Source organism: Martes martes, assembly GCF_963455335.1.
Source record: "Martes martes genome assembly, chromosome: 10".
NCBI classification, from domain to species: Eukaryota; Metazoa; Chordata; class Mammalia; order Carnivora; family Mustelidae; genus Martes; species Martes martes.
This window is the reverse complement of record NC_137898.1, coordinates 1,087,869-1,106,023: the sequence shown is the minus strand read 5'-3', so window position 1 is coordinate 1,106,023 and position 18,155 is coordinate 1,087,869. Positions and strand designations below refer to the sequence as shown.

The 18,155-nt window shown below is 46.5% G+C and overlaps 1 protein-coding gene across 1 annotated transcript; it reads left to right on the top strand.

Annotated features, from left to right (window-relative positions):
- Positions 1 to 1,453: 1,453 nt before the first annotated feature.
- LOC308351917 (uncharacterized protein) lies at positions 1,454 to 2,101 on the top strand (the record flags this gene model as incomplete). The annotated part of the gene is made up of 3 exons (XM_080817867.1): positions 1,454 to 1,730; positions 1,818 to 1,879; positions 2,030 to 2,101. 3 exons carry the CDS (start codon positions 1,454 to 1,456, stop codon positions 2,099 to 2,101), a joined length of 411 nt encoding a protein of 136 aa, XP_080673993.1.
- Between the last annotated feature and the right edge of the window lie 16,054 nt (positions 2,102 to 18,155).

The following is an 18,155-nucleotide window of genomic DNA, read 5'->3' as shown; positions in this document are numbered from 1 at the left end:
ATTTCTCCAAAGAAGACATCCACATGGCCAACGGACACATGAAAAAATGCTCAACGTCACTTGGCATCAGGAAAGTACAAATCAAACCACAGTGAGTTACCACCTCACACCAGTCAGAATGGCTAAAATTAACCAGGAAAAAACAGGTGTTGGTGAAGATGCGGAGAAAGGGGAACCCTCTTACTCTGGGGTGGGGGGAATGCGAGCTGGGGCAGCCACTCTGGAAGACAGTACGCAGGTTCCTCAAAAAGGACTGCATGGAGCACTAGGTGTTATATGCAAACAATGAATTATGGAACACGACGTTGAAAACTAATGATGCGCTGTATGGTGACTAACAGAATTTTTTGTAAAAAGTCAAAAATAGAACAACCCTATGGCCCAGCAATTGCACTACTAGGTATTTACACAAAGGATACAAAAACACAGATTCAAAGGGGCAGCTGCACCCCCAATGCTTATAGCAGCAATGTCCACAATAGCGAAACTATGGTAAGAGTGGTAAGAGCCCAGATGTCCATCAACAGACGAATGGGTAAAGAAGATGCAGTATATATACACAATGGAGGCTTACGCAGCTGTGAAAAGGAATGAAATCTTGTCATTTGCCATGACATGGGTGGAACTAGAGGGTATTATTTTAAACAAAATAAGCCCAGAAAGACAAATGCCATAGGATCTCATTCATATGTGGAATATCAAAAACAAAACAGATGAGCATAGGGGAAGAAAAAAAGGAGAGAGAGACAGAGAGGGAAGACGACCATAAGAGACACTTAGAGAACAGACGGAGGGTAGAGGGAGGGAGGTGGGGGGTGGGCTGGCAGGGGCATGGGGATTAAGGAGGGCACCTGTTGTGATGAGGATTGGATGTTGTGTGTAAGGTGAATCACTGAACTCTAGTCCAGAAACCAGTGTTGCGCTACATGCTAACGAACTAGAATTTAAACAAAAATTTTAATAGAAAAAGAATTACAATTCTCCTAAGTCATCTCTGCAGCAGGCGGTGGTGGGAATTGGGCCAGCACCACCGGCACCTGCAAATAAGCCTGGCCTTCGTGTGCAGCCTGCCAGAGAGAAGCACACACGCCTAAGAACTGCAGATACTCCAGTCTCTGAAAATTCAAGAAAAGCTAAGAATCCTAGAAATTACTTTCTATTAATAACAGTGAAACAAATGGGAAGAAGTTAAATTTAGAAACATGAAAAAGGATGTCCAAGCCAATGGGAGGTCAGGGATGGCAGCACGTACACACACACACACACACACACACACACACACACTGATTGTGCCCTGGAGAAAAGGCACAAACAGGAAGTAGGAAGTCAGTATGTGATCAGCCTGATCTCTGGGCAGGTATATAAGGGCTCCCGGCCCAGAAGTCTCCACACCTGAGCACCTGTCCTCTGCACCTGCTCCTCTGACCTGCTCCACCCTCAACCCACCAGAACCATGGGCTGCTGTGGCTGTTCCGGGGGCTGCGGCTCCGGCTGTGGGGGCTGCGGCTCCGGCTGTGGGGGCTGTGGCTCGGGCTGCTGTGTCCCCGTCTGCTGCTGCAAGCCCGTGTGCTGCTGTGTGCCAGCCTGCTCCTGCTCCAGCTGTGGCTCGTGCGGGGGCTCCAAAGGGGGCTGTGGCTCATGCGGGGGCTGCAAGGGGGGCTGCGGCTCGTGTGGGGGCTCCAAGGGGGGCTGTGGCTCCTGTGGGGGCTCCAAGGGGGGCTGTGGCTCCTGTGGGGGCTGTGGCTCCTGCAGCTGCTCGCAGTCCAGCTGCTGCAAACCCTGCTGCTCGCAGTCCAGCTGCTGCAAACCCTGCTGCTCCCAGTCCAGCTGCTGCAAACCTTGCTGCTGCCCTTCAAGCTGTGGGTCATCCTGCTGTCAGCCCTGCTGCTGTGTCCCCTGCTGCTCCCAGTCCAGCTGCTGCAAACCCTGCTGCTCCCAGTCCAGCTGCTGTGTCCCCTGCTGCTCCCAGTCCAGCTGCTGCAAACCCTGCTGCTCCCAGTCCAGCTGCTGCAAACCCTGCTGCTCCCAGTCCAGCTGCTGCAAACCCTGCTGCTCCCAGTCCAGCTGCTGTGTCCCCATTTGCTGCCAGTGCAAGATCTGAGGCTCTGACCACAGACCCCAGGTATCTCCAATCTGAGCTCCCCTGGCCATGACCAGTAAAACATTCCATATCCCCAGAGCCCAAATCCCTGTCCGTCTTCATCTGAAAAGGAGTGGCTGAGACTTTGGGCCCAGAGTCCAGCTCACCAGATGCTGTTCTCTTATCCATCCTGGAATCCCTCCCCGCTCACCTTCCAGAAGGCCCTGCCTCCTTGTCCACTGCATTTGTAACTCAGCACCTTGGGATCTGAACCTCTAAACACCCACCAGTCTCCCCAGTGAATTTGGTTAGGACTAGGCTTGCGCTATTACCATCAGAGACCCACCTCCCCTTCCCACCACCGGTCTTCTCCACCTGCAACACCTGAGCTGAGGCTGGTGTGGGACTCCTGGGAGGCCGTCTACCCCCCAGCTCTGGAGCTGCCTGGGACCCAAACCGTCACTCCTCTTCCCTGGGCCTTCCTCCCCAGCCCTGTTCTCTGTCTACCAAGGTCTGCTCCAGACCCTGAAAAGCCCCTAAATAAATACACTGTCAAACCACAAGCCTTGGGCTCCCTGTGATTCCTTTCTTCCTTCTCCTGCACTTGAAGAAGGTGCCCAAAACACTGGCATGAAAACCAGTGAAGTATATGATGTTCCAAGTGTTTAGCTGCTAATGCCTTTTCAAGATGCACATATTCTCAGAATACGTCCTTGGGTGCAGAGACCGAGCTCTCGCACCTGGACCACATCCACCGGCAAGTGCTCTGGCCAGGGCACTCCCCCCACCCCACACCCCAGGCATCAGTTTCCTGGTGGCTCACACAGTTCAGCTACCTGTGGTCAACTTCCATCTGGAAGTAGATGGTCCCTTGAGGTGGTGTCAGAAGGGGAGAGCGGCGGTCATGCTGTGGCCCCACACCCACATCATCCACCTCACTTCACCTCAACACACAGGTATTTTATCACCTCACATCATCACAAGAAGGGTTGAAAACTTGAACTTGGAGCTTCAGGGGGGAGGACAAGATGGCGGCCGAATAGGGGGTCTTGTTTCGTCTGGTCCCTTGAATTCAGCTAGGTATCTATCAAACCGTTCTGAACACACACGAATTCAGCCGGAGATGTAAGATTTATCTGGCTCTCCACAAGCAGAAAAATAACTACAACAGATGAATGGATAAAGAAGATGTGGTCCATATACACAATGGAATATGACTCAGCCATCAGAAAGGATGAATACCCGACTTTTGCATCCACATGGATGGGACTGGAGGGGATCATGCTGAGTGAAATAAGTCAGCAGAGAAAGACAATTATCCTATGGTTTCATTGATTTGTGGAACATAAGGAATAGCACAGAGGACATTAGGAGAAGGAAGGGGAAAAATGGATGGGGGGAATCAGAAGGGGTGATGAACCATGAGAGACTGTGGACTCTGGGAATCAAACTGAGGGTTTCAGAGGGGAGGGGGATGAGGGGATGTGTTAGCCCAGTGATGGGTATTGAGGAGGGCACGGATTGCGTGGAGCACTGGGTGTTCTACGCAAACAACGAATCATGGAACACAACATCAAAACCTAATGATGTACTGTATGGTGACTCATATAACTGAACCTTTGGGGGGAATAGAGGAAGATAAGCAGAGCGGGGAGTGAGCTTCCATAAGCTGGCCACTAGAAAGTGATATAACACTGGAGCAAAATTTCAGGACCCTTGGAAATCTGCTCTAGTGAGAGGCACCCCCAAGGGCACAGGGGACGAATAGGGCAGAATTCTAGGGGGATCGTTGTGGTCTCGGGATTCCAGGAGACTCCGAAAGAATGGGGAAGCCTGAACCGGCAGAGTACTCAAGCAGTGGAGTGGGGAGACTGGTTATGGTCAGCAAGTCCAGAAGGGACTTTCGGCTCTGGACACCATAAACCGTGAGCCAAGCCGGGAGGGAGACCACCCTCTGCCTGACCACCCTGAAAAGGACTAGGTGCGGGCTAACATCCTAGGGGAGATGTAGAACACCTTGTGCCCATGACAGGGACAGCTGTCAGGGCGCTGTGGCCCACAAAGAGGTGCCGGGGCAGCACCCAGCACGATTAGGGAGCTGTGGAAGAGGGTGCACCGTGAGCCCACCTCCGCTAGCAGTTGCAAAGTCACAAAGCACAGAGATGCTCATGGGTCTTCATGACTGCCTCGGGAGAGGTGCAGCAGGCAAGAGCTGCAGGAGTCTGTGGAGTCTGGTACGCACAGAGGGGAGATGGTTTGACCTGGAGGATTTGTTGGCGGTGGGAGGCGGGCAGGGTGTGCCACGAACTTGCGACTCTGGGCCAGATTCCTGCAAGGCCAGGTTTGCTCTGACCCTCTAAAGAGACGTACAGTGACGCCAGGGAACAAAAGCCACACAGCTGACCAGCTCACATTAAGCGCATCCCCCTGGCAAGGGGAGGGGCAACTCCCCCCAGGCAAAGATGCCTAAGAATCCGAGCAGCAGGCCCGGCCCCCAGAAGACAGACTAGAAGAAGAGGTGAATGGTCAGCTCATTTCCCACAGGACTGGAAAACTCCAGCACTGGGGGGAAAATAATATAGGGAGCTCCGAGTGGTCCCGCATGGCTTGTCCATACTTTAGGCTAAAAGGTTACATGCCTTCTTTAGTTTCTCTGCTTATGTTTTCTTTCTTTTTCTTTGTTTTTACCCTGTTCCCATTTCAAATAGATTCTTACTTCCCAACCGATTCTTTTTTTTGTTTTATTTATTTATTTGTGAGAGATAGAAAGAGCAAGAGTAAGGAGGAGAGCAGAGGGAGAGGGAGAAGCAGACTCCCCACTAAGCAGGGAGCCTGACACAGGCCTCAATCCCAGGGCCTTGGAATCATGACGTGAGCTGCAGCAGCTCCTTAACTGATTGAGCCACCCGGGCACACACCCAGCCTATGTTTTTAAGTTGCTTCTTAACTTTTGTTTTTTTCACATCGATGTTTTAAAGATGTATGCCCCATACTAGACTGCTTTTCACTCTACTCAACTTACCTTGATATATATAAGTTCTGATTTCTTTGCTGTTGGGGGATACAGTGCCTTCTACCACACAGACCAAAAATCAAACAAGAACAGGCAGATCGCCCCGGTTTGTCCATCCTGAGAAATTATACTCTCTCTCCCCACCACCCCCATTTTTTCTTTCTTATGGTTTGAGATCATCTTGGCTCTGGTTGCATACCTGTGGTAGCTTTTGACCACTTCGGATTTTTTTCTAAGGTGCATTTTGCTTGGGTCGTGGTTGATATTCTGGATTCTGTCCATTCACTCAACCATCCCTTGACAGAATGACTAGGAAGAGGAACTCCCAACAAAGAAAAGAGCCAGAGACAATGTCCTCCACCACAGAACTAATGGATATAGATATAAGCAAGATGTCAGAGGTGGAACTCAGGATAGTAATCGTAAAGTCAATAGCTAGGCTTGAAAAAAGCATTAGTGACAATATAGAATCTCTAAGAGCAGAAATGAGATCCAGTCAAGCTGAACTTAAAAACGTCATGACTGAGAGACAGTCTAAACTGGATACTCTAACAGCCAGGGTATATGAGGTAGAATAACCAATCAGTGACCTAGAAGATAAGCTGATAGGAAGGAAGCCGAGGAATATAGGAACAGGCAGCTAGTAATCCCTGAAAATCGACAGAGAGATCGATGATGCCATGAAACATTCCAATGTCAGAATTACTGGGATCTCTGAGGGAGTGGAGGGAGTGAGAGGGCTAAAAGGTATATTTGAGCAAATCACAGCTGAGAACTTCCCCCAGTCTGGGGAAGGAAACAAGCATTCGTATCCAAGAGGAAGAGAAGACCCCACCCAAAATCAATAAAATTAGGTGAACACTCTGACATATAATAGTGAAGCTTGCAAATCTTAAAGCCAAGGAAGCTATCCTGGAAGAAGCTAGGTGAAAGAGATTCCTTATGTGTGGAGGGAGGAACATCAGAATAACATCAGACCTACCCACAGAGACCTGGCAAGCCAGAAAGGGCTGGCAAGACATATTCAGGGTCCTAAATGAGAGGAACATGCAAGAGGGATGGGGCAGCTGGGTGCTGGACATTGGGGAGGGCATGTGCTATGGTGAGTGCTGTGAATTGTGTAAGACTGATGAATCACAGACCTGTACCCCTGAAATAATGCATTAGGTGTTAGTTAATTAATTAGTTAATTAATTCATCTTTCAAGTGCAGCTAGGAATACTTCATCCAGCAAGGCTGTCATTCAGAGTGGATGGAGAGATAAAGAGCTTTCTGGACCAGCAGAAACTGAAAGAATATGTGGCCACCAAGCCAGCCCTGCAAGAAATATTAAGGGGGATTCTATAAAAGAAGAAAACCCCAAGAGTAATATGGACCAGAAATTGACAGAGACTACCTATAGAAACAGGGACTTTACAGGCAGTATGATGGCACTAAAATCGTATCTCTCAATAGTTACTCTCAATGCGAATGGATTAAATACTCGCATCAAAAGATACAGGGTTTCAGATCAGATTTAAAGAGCAGGACCCATCCACATACTGTCTACAGGAGACTCATCTTGAACCTAAAGACACCTCCAGATTGAAAGTAAGGGCATGGAGAACAATTTACCATGCCAATAGACCTCAAAAGAAAGCTGAGGTAGCAATTCTCATATCGGACAAATTAGATTTCAAACCAAAGACTGTCGTAAGAGATGTAGAGGGACACTATATCATTCTGAAAGGGTCTATCCAAAAAAAGACGTAACAATTGTAATTATCTATGCCCCCAACTTGGGAGCGGCTAACTACCTAAACCAACTAATAACCAAAATAAGGAATCCTATTGACAATAGTACATTAATAAGAGGAGACTTCAACACTCCCCTCACAGCAATGGACAGATCCCCTGAGCAGAAGATCAACAAACAAGAGCTTTGAAGGACACACTGGACCAAATGGACTTCAGAGATACATACAGAACATTCCATCCTAAAACAACAGTATTCTAATTCTTCTTGAGTGCCCACGGAAATTTCTCCAGAACAGATCACACACTGAGTCATACATTTGGTCTCAACCGATACCAAAAGACTAAGATGATTCCCTGCATATTTTCAGACCACAATGCTTTGAAACTGGAACTCAACTACAAGGAAAAATCTGAAAGGAACGCAAACACTTAGAGGTTAAAAAGCATCCTGCTAAAGAGCGAATGGCTCAACCAGGAAATTAGAGAGGAACTGAAGCAATTCAGGCAAACCAATGAAAATGAAAACACATCGGTTCAAAATCTATGGGATACTGCCAAGGCAGTCCTGAGGGAAGTACACAGCCATCCAAGTCCCACTCAAAAATTTAGAAAAATCCCAAATGCGCAAGCTAACCTCACACCTGAAGGACCTGGAGAAAGAACAGCAAATAAAGCCTAAAACAAGCAGCAGAAGAGAAATTATAAAGATTAGAGCAGACATCAATGAAATAGAATCTAGAAGACTAGTAGAACAGGTCGATGAAACTAGAAGCTGGTTCTTTGAAAAAAATAAACCTCTGGCCAGACTTATCCAAAACAAAAGAGAATGGACCCAAATTAATAAAGTCTTGAATGAGAGTGGAGAAATCACAACTAATACCAAGGAAATAGAGACAATTATTATAACTTACTACCACGTGCCAAAGCTGCGTGCCAACAAACTAGGTAATCTGGAAGAAATGGATGCATTCTTGGATACTTATAAGCTACCAAGACTGAAACAGGAAGAAATAGACAATCCGAACCGACCAATAACCAGCAAGGAAATTGAAGCAGTCATCAAAAACTTCCCAAAAAACAAGAGTCCAGGGCCAGATGGCTTCCCAGGGAAACTCCACCAAACACCTAAAGAACAAGTCATACCTATACTACTGAAGCTATTCTGAAAAATAGAAATGGAAGGAAAACTCCCAGACTTGTTCTATGAGGCCAGCATTACACCAATCCCAAAACCAGACAAAGACCCCATCAAAAAGAAGAGTTACAGACCGATATTCCTGATGAACATGGATGCCAAAATATTCGACAAGATCCTAGCCAATAGGATCCAACAGTACATTAAAAGGATTATTCACCAGCACGAGGTGGGATTTATCCCTAGGATACAAGGGTGTGTCAACATTTGCAAATCAATCAATGTGGCGTACTACATTAATTAAAGAAACGGTAAGAACTATATGATCCTCTCAATAGATGCAGAAAAAGCATTTGATGAAATACAGCATTCTCTCCTGATTAAAACTCTTCAGAATATAGGGATAGAGCGAACATACCTCAATATCATAAAAGCCATTTATGAAAAGCCCTCCGTGAATATCATTCTCAACACGGAAAAACTGAGAGCTTTTTTTTATGAGGGCGAGACACAACAGGGATGCCCACCCTCACCACTTCTGCTCAACATAATGCTAGAAGTCCTAGCCTCAGCAATCACAACAAAAAGAAATGAAAGGCATTCAAACTGGCAAAGAGGTCAAACTCTCTCCCTTTGCGGGTGATATGATACTTTATGAGGAAAACGCAAAAGACTCCACCCCAAATTACTAGAACTCATACAGCAATTCATCAGCATGGCAGGATACAAAATCAATGCGCAGAAATCAGTTGCATTTCTTTTGTTTTTTTAAGATGCAGCAACGAAAAAAGTTGTATTTCCACGGTCACAGAGTGGAAAAAATCATTGTGAAAACGTCTATGCCATCCAGAGCAATTGACACTTTCAGTGCCCACCCTATCAAAATACCATCAACATTTTTTTACAGAGCTGGAACAAGGAAACCTAAAATTTGTATGAAACCAGAAAAGATCCCAAATCGCCAGGAGATTGTTGAAAAAGGAAATCAAAGCTGGGGGCATCTCAGTCTGACTTCAAGCTATATCATAAAGCTGTGATCATCAAGACAGCATGGTTTTGGCACCAAAACAGACACATAGATCAATGGAACAGAATAGAGAGCCCAGAAATGCGACCTCAACTCTATGGTCAACTAATCTTCAACAAATCAGGAAAGAATATCCAATGGGAAAAAGACAGTTTCTTCAATAAATGGTGCTGGGAAAATTGGACAGCCACATGCAGAAGAATGAAAGAATGTACATTGTCTCACACCATACACAAAGATAAACTCAAAATGGATGAGACCTCCGCGTCAGATGGGAATCCATCAAAATCCGAGAGGAGAACATAGGGAGTAACCTCTTCCACATTGACCACAGTGATGTCTTTCAACACGGGTCTCTAAAGACAAGGGAAACAGAAGCAAAATGAACTTTTGGGACTTCATCAAGATAAAAAGCTTTTGCACAACAGAGGAAACAGTCAACAAAACTAAGAGGTAATCTTCTCTACAGAATGGGAGAAGATACTTGCAAATGGCATATCAGATAAAGAGTTGGTATCCAAGATCTCTAAAGAACTTCACAAACTCAACACGTCCCCCCAATTAATAATAATAACCCAGTCAATAAGTGGGCAGAAGACATGAACAGACACTTCTCCAAAGACATACAAATGGCCAACAGACACATGAAAAAATGTTCAACATCATTAGCCATCAGGAAAATACAAATAAACACCACTATGAGGTAACACCGTTCACCAGCTAGAATGGCAAAAATTGGGGCATCTGTGTGGCTCAGTCATCAAGCGTCTGCCTTTGGCTCAGGTCATGATCCCAAAGTCCTGGGATCGAGTCCCTCACAGGGTTCCCTGCTCTGTGGGAAGCCTGTTCTCCCTCTCCCACTCCCCCTGCTTGTGCTCCCTCTCTCACTGTGTCTCTTTCTGTCAAATAAAGAAAGAAAATCTTTTTAAAAGATTAGAATGGCAAAAATTAACCAGACAGGAAATGCTAACAAGGATGAGAGAAAGGGGAATCCTCTTACACCGTTGGTGGGAATGCACGCTGGTGCAGCCACCCGGGAAGACAGTATGGAGGGTCCTCAAGATATTAAAAAATAGAGCTACCTTATGACCCAGAGATCGCACGACTAGGGTCTTACGCCAAAGATACAGACGTAGTGAAAAGAAGGGCCATCTGCACCCCAACGTCCACGGGTCAATGTCCACAATCGCCAAACTGTGGAAGGAGCGGAGATGCCCTTCAACAGATGAGTGGATAAAGAAGACGTGGTCCGTATATATGACGGATTATTCCTCCGCCATCGGAAAGGATGAATACCCACCATGTGCATCGACACGGATGGAACTAGAGAGGATTTTGCTGAGTGAAGTAAGTCAAGCAGAGAAAGACAATTATCGTATGTTCTCACTCGTATGTGGAACGTAAGGAACATAAGGAACAGCACAGCGGACCACAGGGGAAGGGAGGGAAAACGGAATGGAAAGAAACCAGAGAGGGAGACAGACCATGAGAGATTCTGGACTCCAGGAACCAAACTGAGGGTTGCAGAGAGGAGGGGGATGGCCTAACCGGGTGATGGGTACGAAGGAGGGCACGTGTTGGGATGCGCCTGGGTGTTACATGCAACTAATGAATCGCTGAACACTACACCGAAAACTAATGATATACTATATGTTGGCCAACCAAACATAACAAAAAATAAATTAAAACATGAAAAGACAAAGACTATGTCCTACGGAACAAATGCTGGCTATCCCCAAGAAAACCAGGGGCGAGGCTATTTGTGAGAACATTCTTTATCAGAGGAAGTATGCGAGAGCTTCCTAACGGTCCGGCAGGTGACTTGGTGACGTAAGAAAGCTTTGCATCCGCAGGGGGTCGCCAGGCAGTGGCCCAGACTGCGATCTTCACAGTCTGAGAAGGTAATTTTGTCACCAGGAAGGATCATGTGGGGCTCAGTCTCTCGGGCTTCTGAGGGCCTGGGCCTGAGTGACACGTACGTAAGCGCAGCCCCCTGCTCTGCCGGTCCAGCGCTAGTGCACCCACCTCGGGAGCACCCTGTGTCGGGAGTCTAGGCGCCCCTCTCCTGGGGCTCGGTGCGCGTGCCCTTGTTTGCTTGCCAAGACGTTTTGTCTAGAATTACAGAGGAAGGCTTTGTCCCTGTGAGAAGGTGACATATAACGCACACGGGACTGATGAACCAAGAAGGGACAGAATACGGCTTTAAAGTATGGGGACAAAGATGAGAGAAAACGTCCACGTGTAGAGAGCGATTCGGGCGGCAGAGACGGAGGGTGAACACGAGATTTTTGGTACATCTTCCAGTACTATTTGCCTTTTTAAACTACATGTTTATGATACTGATTTTAAATGTAGCTTAAGGTAACACATAAGGGGTTCTGGGGGGGGCTCGGTTGGTTAAGCGTCCAACTCTTGGTTTTGGCTCGGGTCATGATCTCAGGGTTGTGAGATCAAGCCCTGTATTGGCTTCCGGCTCCACTCAGAGTCTGCTTGGGATCCTCTCTCCCCTTCTGCCTCTGCCCTTCCCCGGCTCGTGCTCTCTCTCTCTCAAGTAAGTGAATATATCTTCCTTTTTTTTTTTTCCTTTTTCTTTTTGTTGTGTTACGTTAGTCACCACACAGTACCTCATTAGTGTTTGATGTCATGTTCCCTGATTCATTGTTTGCGTATCAAACCCAGTGCTCCATGCAATCTGTGCCCTCCTTAATACCCACCACTAGGCCAACCCATCCCCCCACCCCCTCCCCTCTGACACCCTCATTTTATTTCCCAGAGTCCATAGTCTCTCATGGTTCACCTCTCCCTCCAATATCCCCCTCTCATTTTTCCTTTCATCCTCCTAATGTCCTCCATGCTACTCCTTATGTTCCACAGGTAAGTGAAACCCTATGGTAGTTGACTTTCTCTGCTTGACTTACTTCACTCAGCGTAATCCCCTCCAGTTCCATCCATGTCGATGCAAATGGTGGGTACTCATCCTTTCTGATGGCTGAGGAATATTCCATTGTGCATATGGACCACATCTCTAAGAAAATAAAATAAAGTAACATAAATGCAAAATAATCCAGACCACTTCATTTTAAATTAACAGTCTTCTAAGTAACTCTTTTTTTAGAAAGATTTTATTTATTTATTTGACAGAGAGAGAGAGAGAGATCACAAGCAGTCAGAGAGGCAGGCAGAGAGAGGGTGGGAAGCAGGCTCCCTGCCGAGGAGAGAGCCCGATGCGGGGCTCGACCCCAGGACCCTGAGATCATGACCTGAGCCGAAGGCAGACGCTTTGACCCACTGAGCCACCCAGGCGCCCCGTCTTCAAAGTAATTCTTAAAGACAGACATCGTGGGCATCGGGACTCCCGGCCCCTTAGGGAGAAACACTGGGTCTCTCAGCGATGCCTGCGACCCCTCGCCGGCACTGCGAGCCCTTAGTGAGCACCTGCTGGATGCCGGCCTTGCTCTGGCCCTGGGGAAATGGCAGCAAACAGCGCCTGAGACCCGACCTTGAGGTCTGACCTTCCAGGCGAAAGAGGCAGGCAGGAACCTCAGAGCAGCCTGCCAGGGGTGCGGAGTTTGGAAAAGCTGCTGAGGAAAAGGAAGGGGGGCTAGTGGTGGCAGGAGCCAGTCCTGCTGGACGCCACGCAGAAAGACATCGAGGAGGCTGGGGGACCGGTGCAGACAGCCCTCCTGTTCCATCCCCGTCTAGATCACAGCTGTGCTATGGCCCATCCAGGAAGCAAGGGGAAGGTGTGTTTCTCCTAAAGGTAAAACCATTCCATGTGAAGAGCTAACCGTGCACTGAGATTCCCTCTTTGCTAACTCTGGACACTAACATCTCCTTAACCCATACTGATTTCATGAGAGATGCTGTTTACGTCCTCATTGGGCAAAATTAAGAGCCGTCAGCAGTAAGTCCTTCACCCCATTTTTCTTCTTAATTTCATAGATCTAATAAATTCAGAATCCGACAACCATTCTTAGGCCTAGTAAGACATTCATTCCCCTCCACAGCAAAAATCTCGCAGATAATGTGGTGGTCTTCTGACTTTCCTGGTGTGTCCACCTGGACACAGGAAAGCTCCCTGCGGATATGCACAGAAAAGAAGGCAGTCCCCAAAATCTTCACCAGAAGGCTGGCTGCAACGGTCCTATGTGTATACCAATTAGAATGATGCGGCCCACATTTCTTTGACTTTTTTCATAAAACATATAGCCTGGAGGGGCACCTGGGTGGCTCAGTCAGTTGAGCATCAACTCTTCTTTTGCTTTTTCTAAGGTTTTATTTATTTATTTGTCAGAGAGAGAGCACAAGCAGGCAGAGTGGCAGGCAGAGGCAGAGAGAGAAGCAGGCTCCCTGCTGGACAAGAAGCCCGAGGCAGGACTCGATCCCAGGACCCTGGGATCGTGACCTGAGCCAAAGAGGCAGCAGCTTAGCCGACTGAGCCACCCAGGCTCCCCTGAGCATCAACTCTTAATCTCAGCTCAGGTCCTGATCTCAGGGTTGTGAGCTCAAGCCCCACACGGGGCTCCACACTAAGAAACCCATCACCATATATCATGGATATCCCTCCTAGGAAGAAGATGCAGGTGTAAGTTTGGGTTTCGCCATGCACGGGCACACATGTAAATAACTCTGACACAAGTAGGATCACGTAACCTACTGGATTCGTTTTTGTATTCTCAACTGCCTCTTTGCCTGCCTCCTACGGCCGGCCTCCTCTGCCCCCAACCACTATTCCATTCCTCCCTCACGCACATACACAAAATATGTGTGAGGGATATTTCGTACCGTTTCAGGAACCCTCCCTCCTGCCCTGTGGCAGGAGGAACGATTGGTCCAGGCTCTCAGGAAAACAGCATGGTGGTTCCTCAAAAAATTAAAAATAGAACTTCCGTGTGACCCAGTCATTCCACCCCTGGGTATTTATCCAAAGAAAACAAAAACACAAATTCAAACAGATATCTGCAGCCTCACATTCATGGAGGTATTACTGACCACAGCCAAGGTATGGAAGCAGCCCAAGTGGCCATCCACGGATGAATGGATAAAGAAGATGTGGGGTGTGGACAGTGGACTATCACTCGGCCATAAAAACAGAATGATATCTTGCCATTTACAATGACGTGGGCGGAGCGAGAGGGTATGCTACCTAGTGAAAACCTAACCCTAACCCACACACTCAACCTAGCCCCCGCATTCAAGCCCTGAGCCTGACCCTCACCCTACCCCTCGCCCTCAATTTATCCCTCCAGGGAGGTCTCTGTACAGCCACTAACAGGCACATCCCCTCACCTGGGCCCTAACCCTAACCCTTGTTCTGGCCCTGACCTGACCCTCAATCCTAGGTCTGAGGGAGACAATGATTTGGTGTATAGAGAGGACAGAATATTACTGAGCCATCAAAAAGAATGAAATCTTGCCATTTGCCATGATGTGGATGGAGCTAGAGAGTATTATGCTAAGTGAAATTAGTCAGAGAAAAACAAATACCATATGATTTCACTCATATGTGGAACTTAAGAAACAAAACAAATGAGCAGCGGGGAAACAAAAGAGACAAACCAGGAAACAGAGTCTTAGCTCTAGAAAACACACTGATGAGACCAGAGGTGGGTGGGAGGGTGGGGGATAGGGGAACAGGTGATGGGGATGAAGGAGTGCCCTGTTGTCCTGGTGTGATGAGCACCAGGTAGTGGACAGAAGGGATATCATATACCTGAAACTAACATTACACTGTATGTCAACTATCCCTCAACAAACGGGAAGAAATAAATGAAAAGAAATACTTTGTACTGTTTTGTTACCAAAATGAGATCCTATTATGCTTGTTTCTCTATATCCACTTTTCTCACCCACCAATTCCGTTGGGAAATTTCTCCAATTCAACTGGTATGGCTAATCTAATGTTTCTAATAGGTATTATTATTGGTTTCGAATTTGGTGGTGGTGGGGGTGCCAATGTCTGTGTTGTGAGTGTGTACATATATATATATATATATATATTCACACACACATATATATATGTGTGTGTGTGTGCGCGTGCGTGTGTATATATATGTGTGTGTGTATATGTGTGTGTGTGTATATATATATATATATATATATGGTCTGTTTGTACTCGCATTTTACTTTTAGTAATTTCAAGGCAATTGTATTGATATCACCGAATTTTATTAAATGATGCTTTCAAAAAAACTACACCAACTTACGTCCCAAGAACGATGTACAAGAGCTCCTTTCCCCAACTTCATGAGCAATGGCTGTCATCACTCTTGCTAATTTTTGCCAGACTGGTGGATATCAGCATCTTACTTTTTAATTTGCTTTGATCTGACTCCCAGTGAATCTGACCTATTTGTCAACGTGTAGGAGCCATCGTGCTCTAAGGACCTGAAACCAGTGGACAAGTCCGGCAAGGTCTCAGGACACAAGATCAACACATGAAAACTGACGGTATGTCTGTTCACTTCCCATGAAGGAGCTGAACACAAAATTAAGAAAAAAGCTCATGCCCAACAGAAAGAGAATGAAAGAATAAAATACGTGGGAATGGATTTAACAGGAGAGGTACAAAACCAATATGCTGAAAGCCACAAAACATTGTTAAAAGAAATTAAAGGAGATGTAAGTAAATGGGGAGACTGAATGTTTGTGCCCCACCAAACGCACTCACAGAAGCCCTGACCCGCTGAGCACTGGGTGTAGACATGGAGACTCAATGGAAGTGATTGTGGTTACATGAGGTAAGAAGGGTGGGCAGATCACAGAGGACTGGTGTCCTGGTAGGAAGAGACACCCAGCGCTCTCTCTCCATATCTCTCTCTCTCCATCTCTCTCTCTCCATTGTTCTCACTCCATATCTCTCTCCTTCTCTCCACCTCTCTCTCTCTCTCTCTCTCCATCTCTCTCCCCCTCCATCTCTCTCTCCTTTCCATACATCTCTATCTCTCTCTCTCTCTCTCTCTCTCCCCCATCTCTCTCTCCTTTCCATACACCTATCTCTCTCTCTCTCCCTCTCTCTCTCTCTCTCTCTTGCTAGGGAAAGGCAGTGTGTCCACACAGTGAGAACACAGCCATCTGCAACCCAAAGGAAGAGTTTTCACCAGAAACTGACTCTGTAGGCACCTTGCTTTGGGGCTCTGGCTTCCAGCACTGTAAGAAGGTTAATTTCTTTTGTTTAAGCCATCGTGTCTGGTATTTTGTTATGGCAGCCAGACCTCACTAATACAAAGCTCATAGACCTGGAGACTTAATGGAGTTAAGATGGCAATACTTCCCCGACCGAGCCACAGATGCAGTGCGCTCCCCATCAGAATCCCAGCTGTCTTCTGGGGGGAAACTGACAAGCTGACTCTAGAGTTCACATGGAAGCTCAAGCAACCTTGAGCAGCCAAAACAATCTTTAAAAAGGAGAACAGACCAATGAAGACATACAAATGGCTACCAGACAAATGAAAAAATGTTCATCATCACTAGCCGTCAGGGAGATTCAAATCAAAACCACATTGAGACACCACCTTACACCAGTTAGAATGGCCAAAATTAGCAAGACAGGAAACAACGTGTGTTGGAGAGGATGTGGAGAAAGGGGAACCCTCTTACACTGTTGGTGGGAATGCAAGTTGGTGCAGCCACTTTGGAGAACAGTGTGGAGATTCCTCAGGAAATTAAAAATAGAGCTTCCCTATGACCCTGCAATTGCACTACTGGGTATTTACCCCAAAGATACAGATGGAGTGAAAAGAAGGGCCATCTGTACCCCAATGTTTATAGCAGCAATGGCCACGGTCGCCAAACTGTGGAAAGAACCAAGATGCCCTTCAACGGATGAATGGATAAGGAAGATGTGGTCCATATACACTATGGAGTATTCTGCCTCCATCAGAAAGGACGAATACCCAACTTTTGTAGCAACATGGACAGGACTGGAAGAGATTATGCTGAGTGAAATAAGTCAGAGAGAGTCAAGTATCACATGGTCTCACTTATTTGTGGAGCAGAACAAATAACATGGAGGACATGGGGAGATGGAGAGGAGAAGGGAGTTGAGGGAAATTGGAAGGGCAGGTGAACCATGAGAGACTATGGACTCTGAAAAACAACCTGAGGGTTTTGAAGGGGCGGGGCTGGGAGGTTGGGGAAACCAGGTGGTGGGTATTAGGGAGGGCACAGATTGCATGGAGCACTGGGTGTGGTGAAAAAACAATGAATACTGTTACGCTGAAAATAAATAAAAAATTTAATTAAAAAAATGATGAAAGACCATTCCATGCTCTTGGATCAGAAGAATGAACATTGTCAAAATGTCTATACTGCCGAGAGCAATCTATACTTTTAATGCCATTCCAATCAAAATTCCACCGGCATTTTTCAAAGAGCTGGAGCAAATAATACTAAAATTTGTATGGACTCAGAAGAGACCCCGAATTGCTAAGGAAATGTTGAAAAACAAAAACAAAACTGGCGGCATCACGTTACCTGATTTCAAGCTTTACTACAAAGCTGTGATCACCAAGACAGCATGGTACTGGCATAAAAACAGACACATCGACCAGTGGAACAGAGTAGAGAGCCCAGATATGGACCCTAAACTCTACGGTCAAATAATCTCTGACAAAACAGGAAAAAATATCCAGTGGAAAAAAACAGTCTCTTCAATAAATGGTACTGGAAAAACTGGACAGCTATATGTAGAAAAATGAAACTCCACCATTCTCTTACACCGTCCACAGAGATAAACCCGAAATGGTTAAAAGACCTCAATGTGAGACAGGAATCCATCAGAATCCTAGAGGAGAACATAGGCAGTAACCTCTTCGATATCAGCCACAGCAACTTCTTTCAAGATATGTCTCCAAAGGCAAAGGAAACAAAAGCGAAAATGAACTTTTGGGACTTCATCAAGATCAAAAGCTTCTGCACAGCAAAGGAAACAGTCAACAAAACAAAGAGGCAACCCACGGAATGGGAGAAGATATTTGCAAATGACAGTACAGACAAAAGGTTGATATCCTATCAAGAACTATAAAGAACTCCTCAAACTCAACACACACAAAACAGATCATCATATCAAAAAATGGGCAGAAGATATGAACCGACACTTCTTCAACAAAGACATACAAATGGCTACCAGACACATGAGAAAATGTTCATCATCACTAGCCAT